The sequence below is a fragment of the Colletotrichum navitas genome (assembly GCF_030913465.1).
Source record: "Colletotrichum navitas strain CBS 125086 chromosome Unknown LY79scaffold_167, whole genome shotgun sequence".
Classification (NCBI taxonomy): Eukaryota; Fungi; Ascomycota; class Sordariomycetes; order Glomerellales; family Glomerellaceae; genus Colletotrichum; species Colletotrichum navitas.
In genome coordinates, this window is record NW_026850713.1 from 25,726 (window position 1) to 42,101 (window position 16,376).

The following is a 16,376-nucleotide window of genomic DNA, read 5'->3' on the forward strand; positions in this document are numbered from 1 at the left end:
GCAATATTCGCGCGTATGGTTTTTGCTGTAGCTTCTGTATCTTGATTTCTTTGCTTTTTGACCATTCGTTAAACTTACCATAGTATATGGCTTACTATCTATATACGTTATATAATATATACATACTGTTTTAGGAAAACCTCCAAACATACTCTTTCCTAGGAGGCGATCCTAACTAATTCTTAGACCTGTAATTATCCAAATACATCTCTAACTAGGGCTGATTCACTAGAGAAACCTAGAGGGACTCCCTATTATTTCACTTTGTTATTCCGCTCCATTTAACAGTTACCTCCTGCTAAATTCTTCCCCTTCCATCTAGACAAACCCCCCCCCCCCCCCCTCCCCCCTAACACTATAAACCCGCCATTAACCCCCTAGAATTTAACATTAACTCTGATAAGTAGTATAGGAGCTATGAAAGTTAATCTAGGTTAGAGATACCCCCTTATATAGTAGACTTTAACTTGCCTAGAAGTAGGTTACGCAGGATTCTATGGGAGCGGTTAACAGGCAGACACATTGTGGGGCAGCACTTGAGTCATCAAAGTACTTCTTGAAGTCTCTCGCTTAATCCTGCACAGACCTACGCACAGACCAGCTCACCCTTTTCCCAGAGAAAAAAGAAGAAAACAGAGATATCTCTATTAGCTTAAGGTGCATCTAGAATATAGTAGCATAAATTAACTTTTTAGAGGAATTTACTCTTAGAGACTCCCCTTTAAGTTTAAGATAATTAGGCTATAGTATATACTATTATAGAAGCTCTATTTTTCTCTTTTTGTTAACTTAGAAGTTAAGGATTTGAAGTTGGTGGTGTGGGGACAGAGAAGTTGGTGGTGTGGGGACATAAGTGACTTAAGAGGAGGTGGGTTAGTACTTTGAGATAGTCTGAGATGCTAAGGTTTGACCCGCAATCTGTCTGCCTGTTAACTGCTACCGATTCTATTCGAGGTTTCGGCTAATCGTTCAGCCCTTGCCAGTTAACGAGTCATGTTCTATATACACAAGAAGAGAAGCCCTGCTTAGCGCCGGCCAGCATCCACTCATGACCCCGAGGCCCCGGTTCGCGCCTGGACGGCTTATCACCAAGTCCGACAAACACCCCGTCCGTCCGTATTAGGAAAGTCTCAGCCAGCAGTTCTTGTCTTGGGCCCGCCCGCTAGGCATAACAATATATATATCGTAATGAGAGGTGTGATAGTGAATGGTGTTAGTATGTGCATAATCCAACCCCATTCTATCTATTAAGACGAGTACCATCGCTTACTTCAAAAGCTTCCACAATGGCACTAGGACCGTCAGCTTCTCCCTTGCCCGGAGACAGGGCACTCACCGCGGCAGACAGCTCAAGACCCTCCCCTGAGACTTGGAGCGTTCTCGCTGTCTTGCTTGCCACAGTTGTTGTGTACTGGATCTGGAGCCACCACAAGCTCAAACTGCCGCCTCTGATCAACCCGCCACGATTGTTCGACCTGACGCGGACCGGCGTCAAGAAAGACTTCGTCCAGAAAAGCGGCGAGTTGATCAATAGAGGGTCTGAGAGGTTTGGGGACCAACCGTACAGCCTTATGTCGGATGTAGGATGTACCATAATGCTGTCTCCAAAATACGTCGACGAGATCCGGAATAACCCTGATCTGAGCTTCATAAAAAACACGGAACATGTAGGGTGACTATAGGAGAACAGCAGTAAGGCGTACCGCAGATGCTGACTCCAATCTACACAGGACTTTCATTCCTACCTCCCTGGCTTTGAGGCCTTTGGGGAAGGGCAGGCCATCCAGATCATGACTATAGTAGCTAAGAAGCAGCTCACTAAAACCCTAGGTACTACTCTTCTTCTATATCTTTGTAGGCTTTCGCTGGAACAAATTTGCAGCTAAGCTGATTTCATTATGTGATAGCTAGGATAACCAAGCCGCTCTCTGATGAGACGGCTTCCTCCTTTCAGGCCACCCTGGGTGACTCTCCAGGCAAGCCTCCTCCTGTTTCTAATTAAGGTAATGACCTATTCCTAACACGGTGACCTTAGAATGGCATGAGGTCAACCTGGGACAGACCGTTATGAGCGTTGTCTCCAGGCTGTCGTCCCGGGTCTTTCTCGGGGCAGAACTCTGCCGTAATCAGGCTTGGCTGGAAATCACCGTCATGTATGCTGTTGACGCCTTCATGGCAATCGAGAAGCTCCACATCGTCCCTAAACGTCTCAGAAGCATCGTCCACTGGTTCCTGCCGGAGTGTCAGCGCGTCCGCAGCCACGTCGCGAAAGCCCGGTCTATCATACAGCCCGTAATCGACGCCCGAGCTCGCGAGAAGCGCGAGGCCGCTCTACAGGGCCGGCCGCTCCCAATGTACGACGATGCTATCGAGTGGGGCGAGGAGGAGTCCCCAAGATCAAAGTACGACCCAGCGATTTACCAGCTCGCCCTGGCCATTGCTGCTATCCACACGACGACCGACCTCCTGACCCAGGTCATCCTCAACATCCTTAGTCAACCGGAGCTGATCGCCGCCCTCCAGGTTGAGATCATCGAGGTACTCAGTAAGGAGGGATGGGCCAAGACCTCATTATACAACCTAAAGCTTATGGACAGCGTAATAAAGGAGACGCAGAGGTTAAAGCCGATTAAGCAAGGCATGTGCCAGCCCAGACCGTCGCCTTCACGAATAGAAAGAGGGGCATCAAGTTGTTATCCGTAAGAAACTAAAGCTAACACCTATATCGCAGTGTCCATGCAACGCATCGCAGATGCCGACATCCACCTGTCAGACGGAACTGTCATCCCAAAGGGCGTAAAGTGTGCGGTTGCTAACACAACGCGGAAAGACCCTGCTATCTACGAGAGGCCGCATGAGTTTGACGGCTACCGCTTCCTCCGGATGCGGAAGACACCGGGCAAGGAGCACCTGGCGCACTTTGTCACTACTGGGCCAGACTCTCTTGGCTTTGGCCACGGGCAGCACGCCTGCCCCGGGCGCTTCTTCGCCGCAAACGAGGTCAAGATCGCCCTCTGCCACTTCCTCCTCAAGTACGACGTCGAGCTGGCCTCCGGGTCAGACACGTCGGTGCAGGTTTATGGCTTCAACCTGTCCCCCAACCGGCAGGCGCAGATTAGAGTAAGGCGTCGCAAAGAAGAGGTTGATTTAGATGGTCTGTGAGAGGTGTGACCTATTGGGCGTGAGACGGTGTCCTTCTGTAGATCACAGCTTCTGTCATGGAATAGCAGATATAAAAGCTACTTGAGGTACAGATTCGTAAAATAGGAGCTATCTTAAGAGTAGTAAGTAATGCGCCACGTGATAACATGGCACATTATACAGGTGATGTCAAGTACCGGGTGTAAGTGAAGCTGTCGTGACACCTACCGTATGGGTTTGCAGAGAAATGAATGTCGTATAAGCTTTCTGTTATCTATAAGGTATAGAAATAGTCATTCATATTCTTTATAACCTATATATCTTGCCTCAATACATTTACCCATATACAAGCCTCAATTATTAGTAGCTAAACCTCAGGCGCAATGTCATAGGACAACTAGGTAACTACCAACAGTAGACAATATCCCCTAAGGGCATGTGAACACTTACGTGCTCTTTAGGTACATAGTCTACTGTCCTGTTGACCTCCTCCCTATGAGAAGGCTAACCTCTATACACCTTAGCCAAGTGAGATGCCGAGCCTTGGGCTAGTCGGAGTATAAGGGATGGATGGATAGAGTTTGGCGGGGCTTTATGGACACCGGGAGCTGATAACTACGGCGCACTTTCCTCACCGTCGAAACCGGCCTCCGCAACGAGGCCAGAGTCACAATAGGGTCCTTAGGTCGTCCGTGAAGCGTTGCATATCAGCAGATTCGAAAATACCTACTCCCTCGGCGGGTATCAAGGCCGGACAAAGCTTCCACCGCAGGGCAGTGGGACAAACATGAAGGGAGATTACGAAACGGACCCGGTCCGCAGCAGCGTCAGAGGAATGCAAAAGATTAAGAACGAAAACAAAACCTGAAAAGTTCCCGATGATGCAAATGCTCAGGCGGCAGCACTGTACAGTTTGTTGCGTTGACACCGTCCAAAACCTTTTACATGGTCCGTGCACAGAAACCCCCTATTTTCTAAAAACTAAAAAACCTACTTTCTAGTATATCTACTTATATAAAAAGAATATAATTTTCTAAAAAATATATAAAACTAGGTATACTAGTCTACTACTTATATAAATTTACTTATATTTATAACTATTTGCCTAGATGTAATATCTAAGATTCTAGAAATATAGGCCTGGACGCTGTAAACGCAACAGGGAAGTTTTTGGTGGTTGCGTTTGCAGCGTCCAGGCCTATATTTCTAGAATCTTAGATATAAGAGCAAGCTTTAATTATTAAATTTTATAAAAAATAAATTATATAGAAAAGGCTATAAAGTATATTATAAGATTATTCTAGATTTATAGCTAATACTTTGAGGCTAGAAGCCCTACTTTTGGCTTTTTTGGTTTTTAGAAAATAGGGGGTTTCTGTGCACGGACCATGCAAAAGGTTTTGGACGGTGCCAACGCAACAAACTGTACAACTCCCCGTTTGTTAACGGCGGGCTGGGTAAAAACCTCGACCGACCTGTCTGTCTAACGGCGCGCGGCTTGGATAACGTCACTAGAAAAGTCCCGTACCACCCAAATCTGCCCGTACAAATCTGTGATGTGGCAATACATGCGCCAATATTTCATCCTCATCTCGATCGATTTCCTTGCCTTGTCCCCCAGCTGAGCCATACGTCTCTTCGAGGCCCCCTCTAGCCTCCTCAAGGCATCTTCCCAAGCCGCCCTCTCGAACTGGGCGATCTCCCACAGGGCCTCCTTTTTAGTCTTGCTTACCGTATGGTCAAAGTCGGGGTAATCGAGCGAGTTGATATTCCCTTCCGCGGCGTCGCGTGAGACGGAACCCAAGTCATTGTAGATGCGGCACATGCAGCCCGAGTGGTTGCTGACAGCCTCGGCGTAGTACTTTTCCTCGACAGTAGGCAGGATGTCCGCACCAGCTAGGGAAGGGCAGACAGTCTGCGGGATCAGGCATGCCAGGAAGGCGAAGTAAAGAGGTGACGCAATGTGGTCGGTAGCGATGGAGCGCGCCCAGGAAAAGTAGCTCGTCGCGGGAGCGAATACGGCACTCTGGGCGAAGCGGACGTTGTCTTCCGCCTGCTGGATCTGCGCAAGGAGATACGCCCGCAGCTCGCGCGCAAGGTTGAGTCTGTCGGCGGGAGTCGCCGCCGCGACGGCCCAGTGTTGCATGATAAAGTTCCTAAACGACTGCAGCGGCTTGAGGCGCTCAATGCCCTGGAGCCCGTCCGGCTCCGTAGCCGAATCACTCGGCTCCATAGGCAGGAGGTATCGCACGTACCGCTTTACCACGTCATGATTGCCGGCGAACACGGGTTGTGCCACCCCCTCGATGAACTCGTCGACTTGGAAGCCCAAGACCCCAATGGTCGTCAGTTCCCACAGGAACTCGGCCGACGGCTGCAGCCCCATGATCATGCAGCAACCGGTCCATGTAAAAGGTATCAAGGTGAAATATTTATCCTTGCCCACGTTTTCACGCGTAAACACGTCGTATGTGTGCTCTTTCAGCATCGGCAGAAAGAGCGAACTCTCTATGACGGCTGTGAGAAGTCGATGCTCCGGGACGTCGGAAAACAGGGGTGTGGCGCGGTATACTTTGACATACGCCAGCGACTCGCGCGCGGGACCGGCAGTGTGCAAGCAACGTCCTACCGTACCCGCTGCTGCGATTTGCGACGCGGACCTTAGGGCGGCGAGCCGGTAGGCCCGAGTCACAACCGGGCTACCGTAAGTCAGCTTGCCGGTCCAAAGACGGTCTCCCGCCGGCGAGGCCCTGGGCCCAAGCCATTTCTCAGCCCTCCGCACGGCGTCGACGAGCTGTTGCCTGACCGGGTCGAAGATGGTGATCCGAGCCGCTCCCGAGAGAAGGATGACAGCGTAGGCCGTCTCCTCCACCGACTCGCCCCATGAGCCCTCGCCCTCCTGCGCCTCTACCGTGCGGATGGCTACGTGGAATATGGCGACTGCTATCTTGGTCCTGATCTTGGTATCGGACACCAGAGACTCGGGCAGCCTGTCGGTTTCCACCAGATCGAGCACCTCTACCAGGGCCTGTACCACGACCATGCCGGGATATAAGGGAGAAAGGTTCTGGCGTTGTCACGGGGTTAGACACGTGGTCACTCCAGCTGCAGTGTTCTTCATCGGCTACGTACTCGTTCGTCTTGGACCGGCCAAGGAGTCTTCCACCAAGCATGACACAAATCTTCGAGCACAACGGAAATCTGGCCGATATGCTTGGCCGGGTCGGGCTGGTGCAGCAGCGCGATGAGGACGTTGCCGATGACGCCGAACCTGTTATACCCGCGGTCCGACGGATCGATTCGGGTATGGTTGCTTGTCACGCAATCCAGCTTGGCAGGCTTGGGAATACCAAGCTTACCCAGCGCGCCGAGAACTTGGGCCGTATCGCCGGCGTCGGCCATGACGGAGGGCACTGCATGGCCGAGGCCGGTTAGCGTCTTTCTCGAGGAGCACATGTGGTGACATACATACTTTTTCCGACGGTGCCGCTTCCCTCCTCTAACGCCTGGTCCAGTAGCTGGGCGACCTCCGTCGCGGACGAGCCTAGGTGCTTCGCCGAGAATCCGGCCTGTAAAAGGGTTGATATGGCCTTCTTGCACTACACGTTAGTCATTGGCGGCGCTCTTTTGCAGCCGGAGGCTAAACCATCATACCGATGAAGACTCCAAGTTGGTGGAGGGGAATGCACCGGGGGCACCTTTGCCGCCCGTCTTGGTCAAAACGGTGGCCAGATAATTCTCCGCCTCATCGTCCCATGCCGGATCCGGTAAACCAATGAGGTATGCCGCCGTAGAAGAAGGCGAGCGCATGAAACCGCCATCGACCTTGTGGTGTGCAACCCTGCTGTAGTCGATTTGGCCCATGAATGCCTCGAGGTGATGCAAGGCCGCCACCTGCGTCTTTCCATAGAGGCATTCTGGGTTGAAGGCCGACATCTTGGCCGTGTGCATATCCATCAAAGCATCTCTGCTCGGGAATTCGAATGAAGCCCCTTCTTCTTTGAGGAGGCGGAGCAGCGTCGGCACTATTATTTCGCAGCCGACGTGCGTCGCTGCAGACACGTCCCAGTCATCTAACATATGTTGGAGAGCAGCCGTCGCCCGTTCGACCCGATCCTTCACCTCTGCAGCTTGCCCAGACGTCAATTGGAGCGGTTCGGAGGCATGGCGCCAAAGGACGAGCAGCGAGGCTGCCGTATTGAGAATATCATCCACTTGAGAGCGGCGGGCCTCCCAGCCGCCGTCCGTTTGCTGCGTTTCAAGAATGTATTGGAAGCACTCCGGGAAAAGCCATTGCTGCTGTCCGCCAGTGTCTCGCTTCTTGACCAGCGCAAGCCAGGCCGTATCGTAGACGGTAGATGCCATGAGCTCCGCGTCATCATCAGGGCCATCATTGTCCAACAGATGCCGGGTTAAACGTGCAGCTTGTAGGTTGACATCTGTGGTGTGGGAAAGAGTGATTGAGCTCATTATTGCGGTATTTCCAAACGTCAAGTTTTGACCATGCGGGTTCTGGCAGTTTTGGCAGTTTCGGCACCAGCTTCGTTTTTGTTTATGGTTGTTGTCTTTTCATGGAGTGCGTTGAAGGTTGTAGCAAGATCTCTTGGTTGATATGACTTTAAGCTCTATCCTGATATGCTTTTTCTTCCTCTTCTCTCTCTCTCTGTCTCTCTCTCCGTCTGACTAAGCCAAAGTAAGCATGGTACCATGGGCTTGCTTCTTCTCCTCTTTTTAAACCTTTGGTGTTTGCCTTGTGTCTTCCCCTTGGTAGCAGTCGGGCGAATCAACATTCCGCAACCCCGACGCTCAGAGGGGAAGGACCGTGTCAAGCCCCTGCTGAATCAACGATACCTAGCCGTAGCCTCCGGAGGGCCCCTCACATCTCATTACCGGAGACCTGACTACATACAACCCGTCTATCACGACACAGGTCACTCTATGCTGTAGATCCCTTAAGGGGTTGTGATCTCCTAAGCATCTTCTAAGCCCCTAGAAAGATAGTCACGCTTAACACACTTCCACTATTCGAAGACCGCAGTCCACCGACAATAGTCCTATCGTCATTCCCACCACCACGACTTGACATCGAGCCGCCAAGCGCGGAGCAAGGGCTGATAAGAGTATATTAACCACTGATGAAAATAAACCAGTCTCTCTTTGGTAATGACCACTACTCTATATCTATATTGCAAGTGCTGTTCCGAAACTAGTAAGAGCTCTAACAATTTGGTAGCAGCGCTTTTACGTGTATCTTACCTAATATGTACCCGTTCTTCATAAGGTGTCTAATTGCCTATGTTAGGAATTATTACTACGATATATACATTTAAATAAGCGAGACTACCTTAGATATACACAGTATTCCCTAGTCTGATACCTTAGTGGTATAGGCAGATCAGGGCAGTTAAGTACACTTTAAAGCAAAAGCTTAAATTAGGAAATACCTATACTGTTGTCTCCCATTCAATACTATATAGCTTTGCCGGCCAGCATATAACTAGCTATGCCGTAGTATCCGACGGCCTGATTTGTAAGTACAAGATTATTACCAGGCCTAGATCCTAAAAAAACCTAAAAAGGAGGAGGGGGGAGAAAGAAAGAAAGACTGTTAGATTACAGAGAGAAGTATAGCCTCTAAGCGAGCCCGGCGGTATCGGAGATATCGCTACGCGCGAGCGGAACCCCCTTTGCGAAGTCGGAGCCGCAGATCGCTCCGGGCCAACCGATTCCGGGCAGCAGGCTTACCGCGAGAAGCGACAGAAGTAACTCCAGAAGGGGCCAAGAGGACAGTTGTCGACAACGTCGCAAAGCACGAGGCGCCGTACGAATGGAACGACGGCGGCGGGGCGATCGGGAATGCCGTTCACAAAGGTCTGAGTGGGAGGACCCCGTGATTATGGAGGGGCTGCAAGAAGGTTTATTCTAGGATGCAAGGCTGAGACCGATCCGCAATGGTGGTTCTTGATCCGAAGGATACGGCGGCCCCTAGGCTGAATGTGGCCTATGCCATGCCACTGACTCAACCGACCGATGTCTGCCAAAAACAAAGGTCTGAAGCAACTCTGGATTTGCCTGGCGAAGATACTCTACACCCAAGGTAACGTCCGCCTTGGTTTCGGCCGAGGTGCCGGCTTTCAGATGAAAAACAACGTTACATATCTGGCGGACTTTGAAAAGTCCGGCTTCCATCGCCGACCTTCCTCGGCGTTAGGTAGACCTGGAGAGGATCCTTCTGCCATAGTATGTAGGTTTTCATCCCTTCAAACCAGCCCCGGCTGTCCGGGTGGAGTTTTATGTCGAAGTTCCAAATCACTCTGGCGAGAATGAGACGCATCTCCGCATACGCCAAACTGGAAAGTGATAAAGATTAGCGAAGCAGTCAGACGCCCGGTATGAAACGCTGCTTACTTCATCCCGATGCAGCTTCGGGGGCCAATCGAAAACGGCTGAAAGGCTTCCTTCCTGTCATTTGCAAAGCGAGCATCTTCGTCGAGCCAGCGCTCTGGGACGAACGAGTCGGGGAATGCAAAGTTTCCCGGGCTGTGGTACACGGACCAGTGCCATACCTGGACGAGCGTCTTCAGGAATCGCATGAGCATCTTTGCCACAGGATTCTTGTTCTTGCCAACATGGGGCTTGGAGGAGGGCGGACTTACACCTTCAGGCACAAACCGGTCGAGAAACACGCCGCCGCCTTCAAAGACCTTCCGCGGGATCCCTGTGGCAACCGGAGGAAACATTCGCATACCCTCGTTGATAATGGCATACATGTAGCGTAGGCTTTGCACGCTGTTCATATTAATCTCATCCTCGGTCGCGAAAGAGGCCCGTACCTCGTTGCACAATTTCTTCATGACTTCGGGGTGAGTGACTAGGAAATAAGTAATTCCCGCGAGAGCAGTCGACGTTGTTTCGGAACCGGCCATGATGATGGTTGAAGAAGTGCTCTCCAGCTCGGGGAGGGTGAATTCCTATGAGCTCCTTTAGCAACCGTCACGCTCCATGCATTCAGCAACAGCCAAGGTCCCACCGTCTTGTTCTCTCGCTTGCGAAGCATTGAATGCATAAAGTCCGGGCGCTCGCCCTTGGCCGCCAGCCGCTTTGAGACTTTGTGATGGGTGAGTGCGTTGTGGTGCTTCTGCTGCTCAATCAAGTGAGCTGGCACTAGGTACTCCAGTAGTCGGGCGACGGCGGGAAACCGACGGGCTTCAATGCCAATGGCGGACGCTTTAACGTTGTCAAAGATGATCTTCACCCACGAGTGGTATTCAGAGCCTTGCAAGCAGTTAAAGGATTCACCAAACGCCAGGTCGCCAAGTATATCAAAGGTGACAAAGTCGTACCATTTGACCATGTCGAGAGGGCGGGAGCCAGAGGCGCAGCTTTGGTGAAGTCTCTGGATGAACAGGTCGACATAGCCTGTGACGATGGGCTGCTGCTCCTTCATGGCCTGCGCTGAGAAGCCGTGGGTCAGCCCGCGGCGGAAACGGGGATGGTCTTCGCGCTTGGCGCCGATAATTCCATGCCTATAGTCCCACGTGGCCACTGGATCCCTCCCGTGGTCGCCGGTCTGGCCCTTGACGTGGCCGTGGAGGTCTCTCCAGGCCTTGCTGTCGTTGTAAGCCAGTTCGTCAGGACCAATTCTCACAATTGGGCCGTATTCTTGGTGCAGTTCCAGCACCCTCCTGTGCAATCGTCCTGTAACCATGCTTTGCGTGTAGGGGATCCTGGTGGCTGCCCATAGTTTGGGACCGGGGTATCGACAAAGCGGATGGAAATACACATTGTAGAGCAGCCTTCCCAGGACATAGAAAACAACCTGTGCTGCGATGTCAGTGTACTCTGCAGCCACGGCGCAGGGTCCCGCACCGATCCACTAATCCTTACCGATAATACGGTTCCAACGAGGAGCATTTGAAAGCCAGGGTGGCAGGCAGCGATTAGGTTGCTTGGATGGGCAAGCATTGTGTCTGGTGAAAGATCGGGAGAGCCGGATGAAGCAGCAGATATGCCAGCGTTACGGATCTGTTTAATAAATAGCAGCCCGGGTGAGGTAGGTTGCTGATAGTGTTGCGTTATGATGATATCAAAAGCGTGAAAAGCGGATGTCCGGACTTGGAAACTCCCTTTTTATCCCGTCTGTGGCAACTAGGTTAGTTTCAAGGGGCTACCCATCCCCATAGATCGTGCTTCGTCTATATTCGGGGCCAGCTGTCTGCGTGGGGCCCCCATCCGTGAACCAACACCCCTTGTTCGGCAACTCGGGAGACAAAAGAGAGCGACGGTGTTCCCTACCACCCCGATCACCACTGCCACTACGGCTGCTACAATAGGTAATACAGCTTGAGGTACACTAATAAAACGTGTTTATGAGGCACCCATCAGTTCTTCATAGTCAAGGATACAAAGCCAAGGGTACTAAAAAGGATCATTCTGCCTATACTTAGGTACTTAGGAAGTAGGGCCATGAGATCTTGAGAGCTTGCGCTCTTTTTTATTGTCCCTCGGGTGGTAGGCGCACTCGGCAATGCGCAACTCCGTCGTAGCTTAAAGGAAGCCGAGGGAAGAGCTGGCGGCACATTGGATTCCCTGTACTACCTAGATATCCCGGTGTGGACGTGAACTTTATTACATGTCGTGCTTGTGATAACGGTGCTCAAGTCACCGTGAACTTTAAACTCACTGCGCTATTAACCTGTTGTATTAATCATCAGCCGTTCCTGGTGTGTGGTAGATCGTATAACAACCCCCCTCAGATGCTCTCTCTACTCTCTCTCAAAATACCAATAAATATCGCCCCAAAAACAATTCCAAGCTGTACACCACCCCATCATGGCGGCCACGATGCTAGCACTCACCCAGGCGAACCGGGAACCAGCAACCTTGTCGAGCCTTCCCACTCCGATGTCAGGATTATACCTGGCGATGGAAGCAAACGGTCGGCCGGAGCCGGGGCTGGCAGACCCTCCAGCCAAGCTTGTCATCCCCGCGGGGCTGCGTAACGCCCTGGAGGACATGGCCATGCAAGACCCACGTAGGGCGCAAGAGCTGACCGACACGCTCAGCCAGTGGGCGGAAGGCTGCCTCAACCACGACGCGGTCCATATTCAGTCATGGACCGAGTTTAGTCAACAACGCATCATCGAGCCCATATCAAGGTGGGCTTGCTACCATACCCAGGACACATATGCGACGATCACGCTAACATTGGCACAGGCTATTGCTTGACCTCACAAGTTGCCTTCTCCAGATCAACCTTTCCACCGAAGAACTGCGCCTGTGCCAAAAGCTCTGCCAGGGCGTCTCCCTATGCGTTGGCGTTCACTTCAGCCTTCATGGGATATGCAACGGACTTGGATTCGCCAAGCAGCCGATGCCGCTCGTCCAAGCTGTCATGTCGCTCTTTCAGGTAGATGAAAAGCGAGCCTTGGCATTTTGCGATGCGCAAATTCTCTCAGGCGCCGATGAGTTCTTTTTTGCCGTGGGGAATATGGACAAGATATCTGAAGTGTCGCGCAAGGTGCGCCTCTGCATGGCAAAGCTGCCGGAATACCTACCCGCTGAGCCGATGCTTGTCAGACCAAACCCCCCGGCCAGGCTGGTGCAGCAGACCAATACCCATCGTGGGGTGAAGCGAGACAGAGATGATGCCGATGTCTGCAACGATACCGACAAACCCAAGGTGAACGGTGATGTCGAGACAAGCACACCGTCGAAGCCGTGGAGCATGGAGGAAGAATCAATCCAGCGGATCGTTTCGCCGCTCCCGATCCCGCCACTCGAAGCAACACTCGAAGTAAGCCATCCATGAAGTAGGACCCCCATGTCAGAAGTCGCGGCAAACTAACCAAATAATACATAGCCCGTCACGGCGCCGTTCGACTACATCTGCACTTTGCAGTCCAAGGGCTTTCGCAACAATCTCATCAGGGCGCTTACCTCGTGGATTCCGGTCCCGCCCGCCGAGCTGGACTTAGTACTGACAATAGTTTCGGGTGTCCATAACACTTCGCTGATGTGAGTCAATGAGCCTGCCTTGGTTGGATTGGACTCGGCTGACGGTACAATATAGGCTTGACGACGTCCAAGACAATTCGCCACTGCGAAGGTCGTGCCCGGCCACGCATACGCTTTTTGGCACGGCCCAAACTATCAACTCGGCTGTTTATCAGACCGTTGACCTCGTGGCAAGGGCTTGCCGAGCGGGCAATCCTATGTTGGCTAAAGAGCTTATTGGTGAGTCTAGTCTTTAACCGGACATTCCCGTGTTTACATACCAATTCTTGGCCAGCTGGTATGCAAAGCCTCCTCGTCGGCCAAGGCTTGGACCTGCGTTGGACACATGAGGTCGCCCAGCCGACGGTGGAGGAATACCTACAAATGATAGACGGGAGTGAGTGACACCGAACGAGGCCGCACCGGAGTTCTTCTCCTAGCTGACCGATCCGCCTTACCCCTCCCCCGCAAACAGAAACGGGCGCTCTCTTCATCATGATATATCGTCTCATGGTTGCCGTCTCCCCGACACGAAGCCCAGTGCCAGGAGTCGAAGAGTTTATGCTGCTCTTCGGCCGCCTGTTCCAGATCCGTGACGACTTTTCCAACCTTACTTCGGAGCGGTACTCGAAAGCCAAGGGCTTCTGCGAAGACTTGGACGAGGGCAAGTGCAGCTTCATCATCCTGCACGCAATGAATCATGCCAAGCCGCAATCCCGTCAATTGCTGCGCAATATCTTTTTGCAGCGAAGAAACGGAAGCATGAGCGTTAGCCACAAGGAGATGGTGTTGCATATCGTCGAAGAAGCCAACTCGTTGCGCTTTGCAAAAGAGACGATGCGCCAGCTGGAGAGTGCCTTGTTTGAAAAGCTCGAGAGCCTCGAAATCGCCACCGGCCTGAAGAATACGGCGTTAAGGGCGTTATTGGATGCTTTAAGGACGACGTAGTTGGTCAAGTTGTTGCGTCAATGCATAACCTCTTAGGGCTACTTTCCTTCCACAGCTGCTGCTTCTATCAATTCGTGGGCTTTTTTTTCTTTTATTTATTGATTTGGTTTGTTTCTAGAGGGGGAGCACAGGTTATGCAGTGCCTTGCTTAAATGTTGTGTCACTTTACAAACGACGCCGTTAGCTACGTAGCAGTAACAAGTGGGTTATATATCGTGACGAGTTATCTTCTCTGGCAGTTGGAACGAGAATAATAAAAAAGGAAACGAAAGCTCTGCAGACTCTAGTTTGATAGAATTGTATTTGCTAGAAGCAAAAGTCAGCCTTTCAACAAATATAATTACATTACGAGGAGAAACCTGCGATGGCCTTATCCGCTTGTGTAGGTTGTCTCGCGGATTTGCTCCCAACCCTAGGGATTGCCGTTACCAGGCACTAGAGTACACAGTACTAGCTTAGGTCATGTACAGACCAGGCTAGCCTTTTTTATGTACAGCAACAGAGAAGAAAATAGCTAATCTCTTTCATGTCTAAATGCACCTTGAACTCAACAGCACAAACCAGCCTTTTGGAGGATTCTACCCTCAGAAGAGGATCACGAATTGCTAGGGTATCATATTGCCCTACTCGTGTAGTGTTTGTTAATACATAGTCGGAGGGAGAACTTTGGGGTTGGACTGGAACTGGGAGGGAAACTCTTGAAGTTGCAAGGGTGAGTAGGTGGGCTGATACTGGTAGCGGTTAACAGGCAGACACATTGCGGGGCTGGCATCTGTGCGCATGCGTACCTTAGGAACTTTTGCCCTGGCGGCCACCTATTTCTCCTGAAGTCAGCATTAAACCTAATGAGGCAGTATAGGGGGTATACTAGGGGGGCTAGCATAGATGTACCTACATCTGTACCTATATATAAACACCTTGCCTACCTACTGCGTTAACTATTGTTTTTTTTCTCCTTTATATTACTACTATTTATTACTTTATTAACAGTAAGGTTTATATTTCTATTTTTTACTAGGTTGCCTCCTATAATATTAAAAAGTATAAATTAACTATTATAGCTAACTAAAGTGCCCTACTACTAATTATTAAGTATAAGACTTACTAGCTAAGTAATAGCCTCTTTTACTTGTGTTATATACTAAGCAAGGTAATTAGGTTACTTATTATAATAGGCCTCCTCTTGTTAATAGTATTAATTTAATAAAACCTCTATATAGCTTTAAACAGTAAGCCTAGAGGGGATAAGAATACCCTTATAGTTAGCTATATATAGCATATAGTATACCTTATAAGCCTTATATATCTTGTACTTAGCCTTACCTTAGCCTTATATCTATTACTACTAGTAGGCGCCTATAATATTATCCTTAGTTATAGCCTATTAGAGGATATATTAGTAAAGTAAAAGCTACTGCTTATAAAAGCTATAGTTATATACTAGCCTATTGTTACCTGTCTATATATTATAACGTAAATTTAAACTATTAGTAGTAGCTATCTTTACCTTATAAAGTTTACTAGTAATTAACTTTTATATAGGTATAGGTAGGTAAAAAAGATAAGGTAAGACCTATTATTTATAAAGGACTTTACTATAAAAGTTTATAAGGTATAGCTTAGTAGTAGTAAAGTATTTACTATTAATATAGTTAATATACTTAATAGCCCCTTAGAGGCTAAATTACTAGAGTATATAATAGTAGCTACGCTTAATAATACTATAAAGGCCTTTAAGTAGGTTAGTTATTTTAGCCTAGAGTAGTAGTAGTAAATAGTTATAGGTATAGTTAGCCTAGAGGTTAAGTGTTAGTAGCTAGTTATTTTTAATATAGGCGGCTTCCTTATATATTAAACTTTTTATTATAGTAGCAATAGATTTATAATAACCTAGCCTTATATAGTAATATTTTAACGTAGAGATTATATAGCGTAGGCTAGTTAGGTGTTTTATAAGATAATAGCAGAGGGTTCTTTTATAGTAGATATAGTAGAGGAAGTGTAATACCTTTATTTTACTATTTATAAGGCTATAAAAAGTATTATATATAGTGTATTATTTAATAGCTAAATTATTAGTAAGAAAGTAATATAACTACTAGTTAGCTTAGCCCTTTAATATATATAAGTAAGCAGTAATAATATTAGTATTACCTTTTTTAGTAAAAAAGTAGCTAACTAGTATCTAGCTACTTATAGTATCTCTAACTATAACTATATAAAGTAGCTAGCTAAGCTAGTTAGTCTAGTAAGTAGTATTTTTTAGAGGCAAAAGGGGTAAATAAGAGATA

At 49.4% G+C, this 16,376-nt stretch overlaps 4 protein-coding genes across 4 annotated transcripts; 2 read left to right on the forward strand and 2 right to left on the reverse strand.

The window, feature by feature from the left end:
• The first annotated feature begins 1,219 nt into the window (after window positions 1-1,219).
• Window positions 1,220-3,281, forward strand: LY79DRAFT_572818 (cytochrome P450). The gene is made up of 5 exons (XM_060559407.1): window positions 1,220-1,667; window positions 1,731-1,830; window positions 1,908-1,976; window positions 2,036-2,638; window positions 2,732-3,281. Exons 1-5 carry the CDS (start codon window positions 1,287-1,289, stop codon window positions 3,160-3,162), a joined length of 1,584 nt encoding a protein of 527 aa, XP_060407282.1. The 5' UTR covers window positions 1,220-1,286; the 3' UTR covers window positions 3,163-3,281.
• A 1,185-nt stretch (window positions 3,282-4,466) lies between these two features.
• LY79DRAFT_572819 (ent-kaurene synthase) lies at window positions 4,467-7,807 on the reverse strand. The gene is made up of 4 exons (XM_060559408.1): window positions 6,796-7,807; window positions 6,614-6,734; window positions 6,274-6,554; window positions 4,467-6,208 (listed from the first exon to the last, which is right to left on the reverse strand). Exons 1-4 carry the CDS (start codon window positions 7,609-7,611, stop codon window positions 4,625-4,627), a joined length of 2,802 nt encoding a protein of 933 aa, XP_060407283.1. The 5' UTR covers window positions 7,612-7,807; the 3' UTR covers window positions 4,467-4,624.
• A 1,485-nt stretch (window positions 7,808-9,292) lies between these two features.
• Window positions 9,293-11,573, reverse strand: LY79DRAFT_595129 (cytochrome P450; the record flags this gene model as incomplete). The annotated part of the gene is given in 6 exon segments (XM_060561750.1): window positions 9,293-9,491; window positions 9,550-9,719; window positions 9,798-10,112; window positions 10,172-10,240; window positions 10,250-10,960; window positions 11,547-11,573. Coding segments are annotated over 6 exon segments (1,491 nt in total).
• Window positions 11,574-12,045: 472 nt separating this feature from the next.
• Window positions 12,046-14,085, forward strand: LY79DRAFT_585044 (isoprenoid synthase domain-containing protein; the record flags this gene model as incomplete). Its single annotated transcript, XM_060560463.1, has 6 exons — window positions 12,046-12,299; window positions 12,358-12,937; window positions 13,004-13,158; window positions 13,214-13,377; window positions 13,433-13,534; window positions 13,613-14,085. The coding sequence occupies 6 exons, from the start codon at window positions 12,046-12,048 to the stop codon at window positions 14,083-14,085; spliced, it is 1,728 nt and encodes a 575-aa protein (XP_060407285.1).
• Window positions 14,086-16,376: the final 2,291 nt, after the last annotated feature.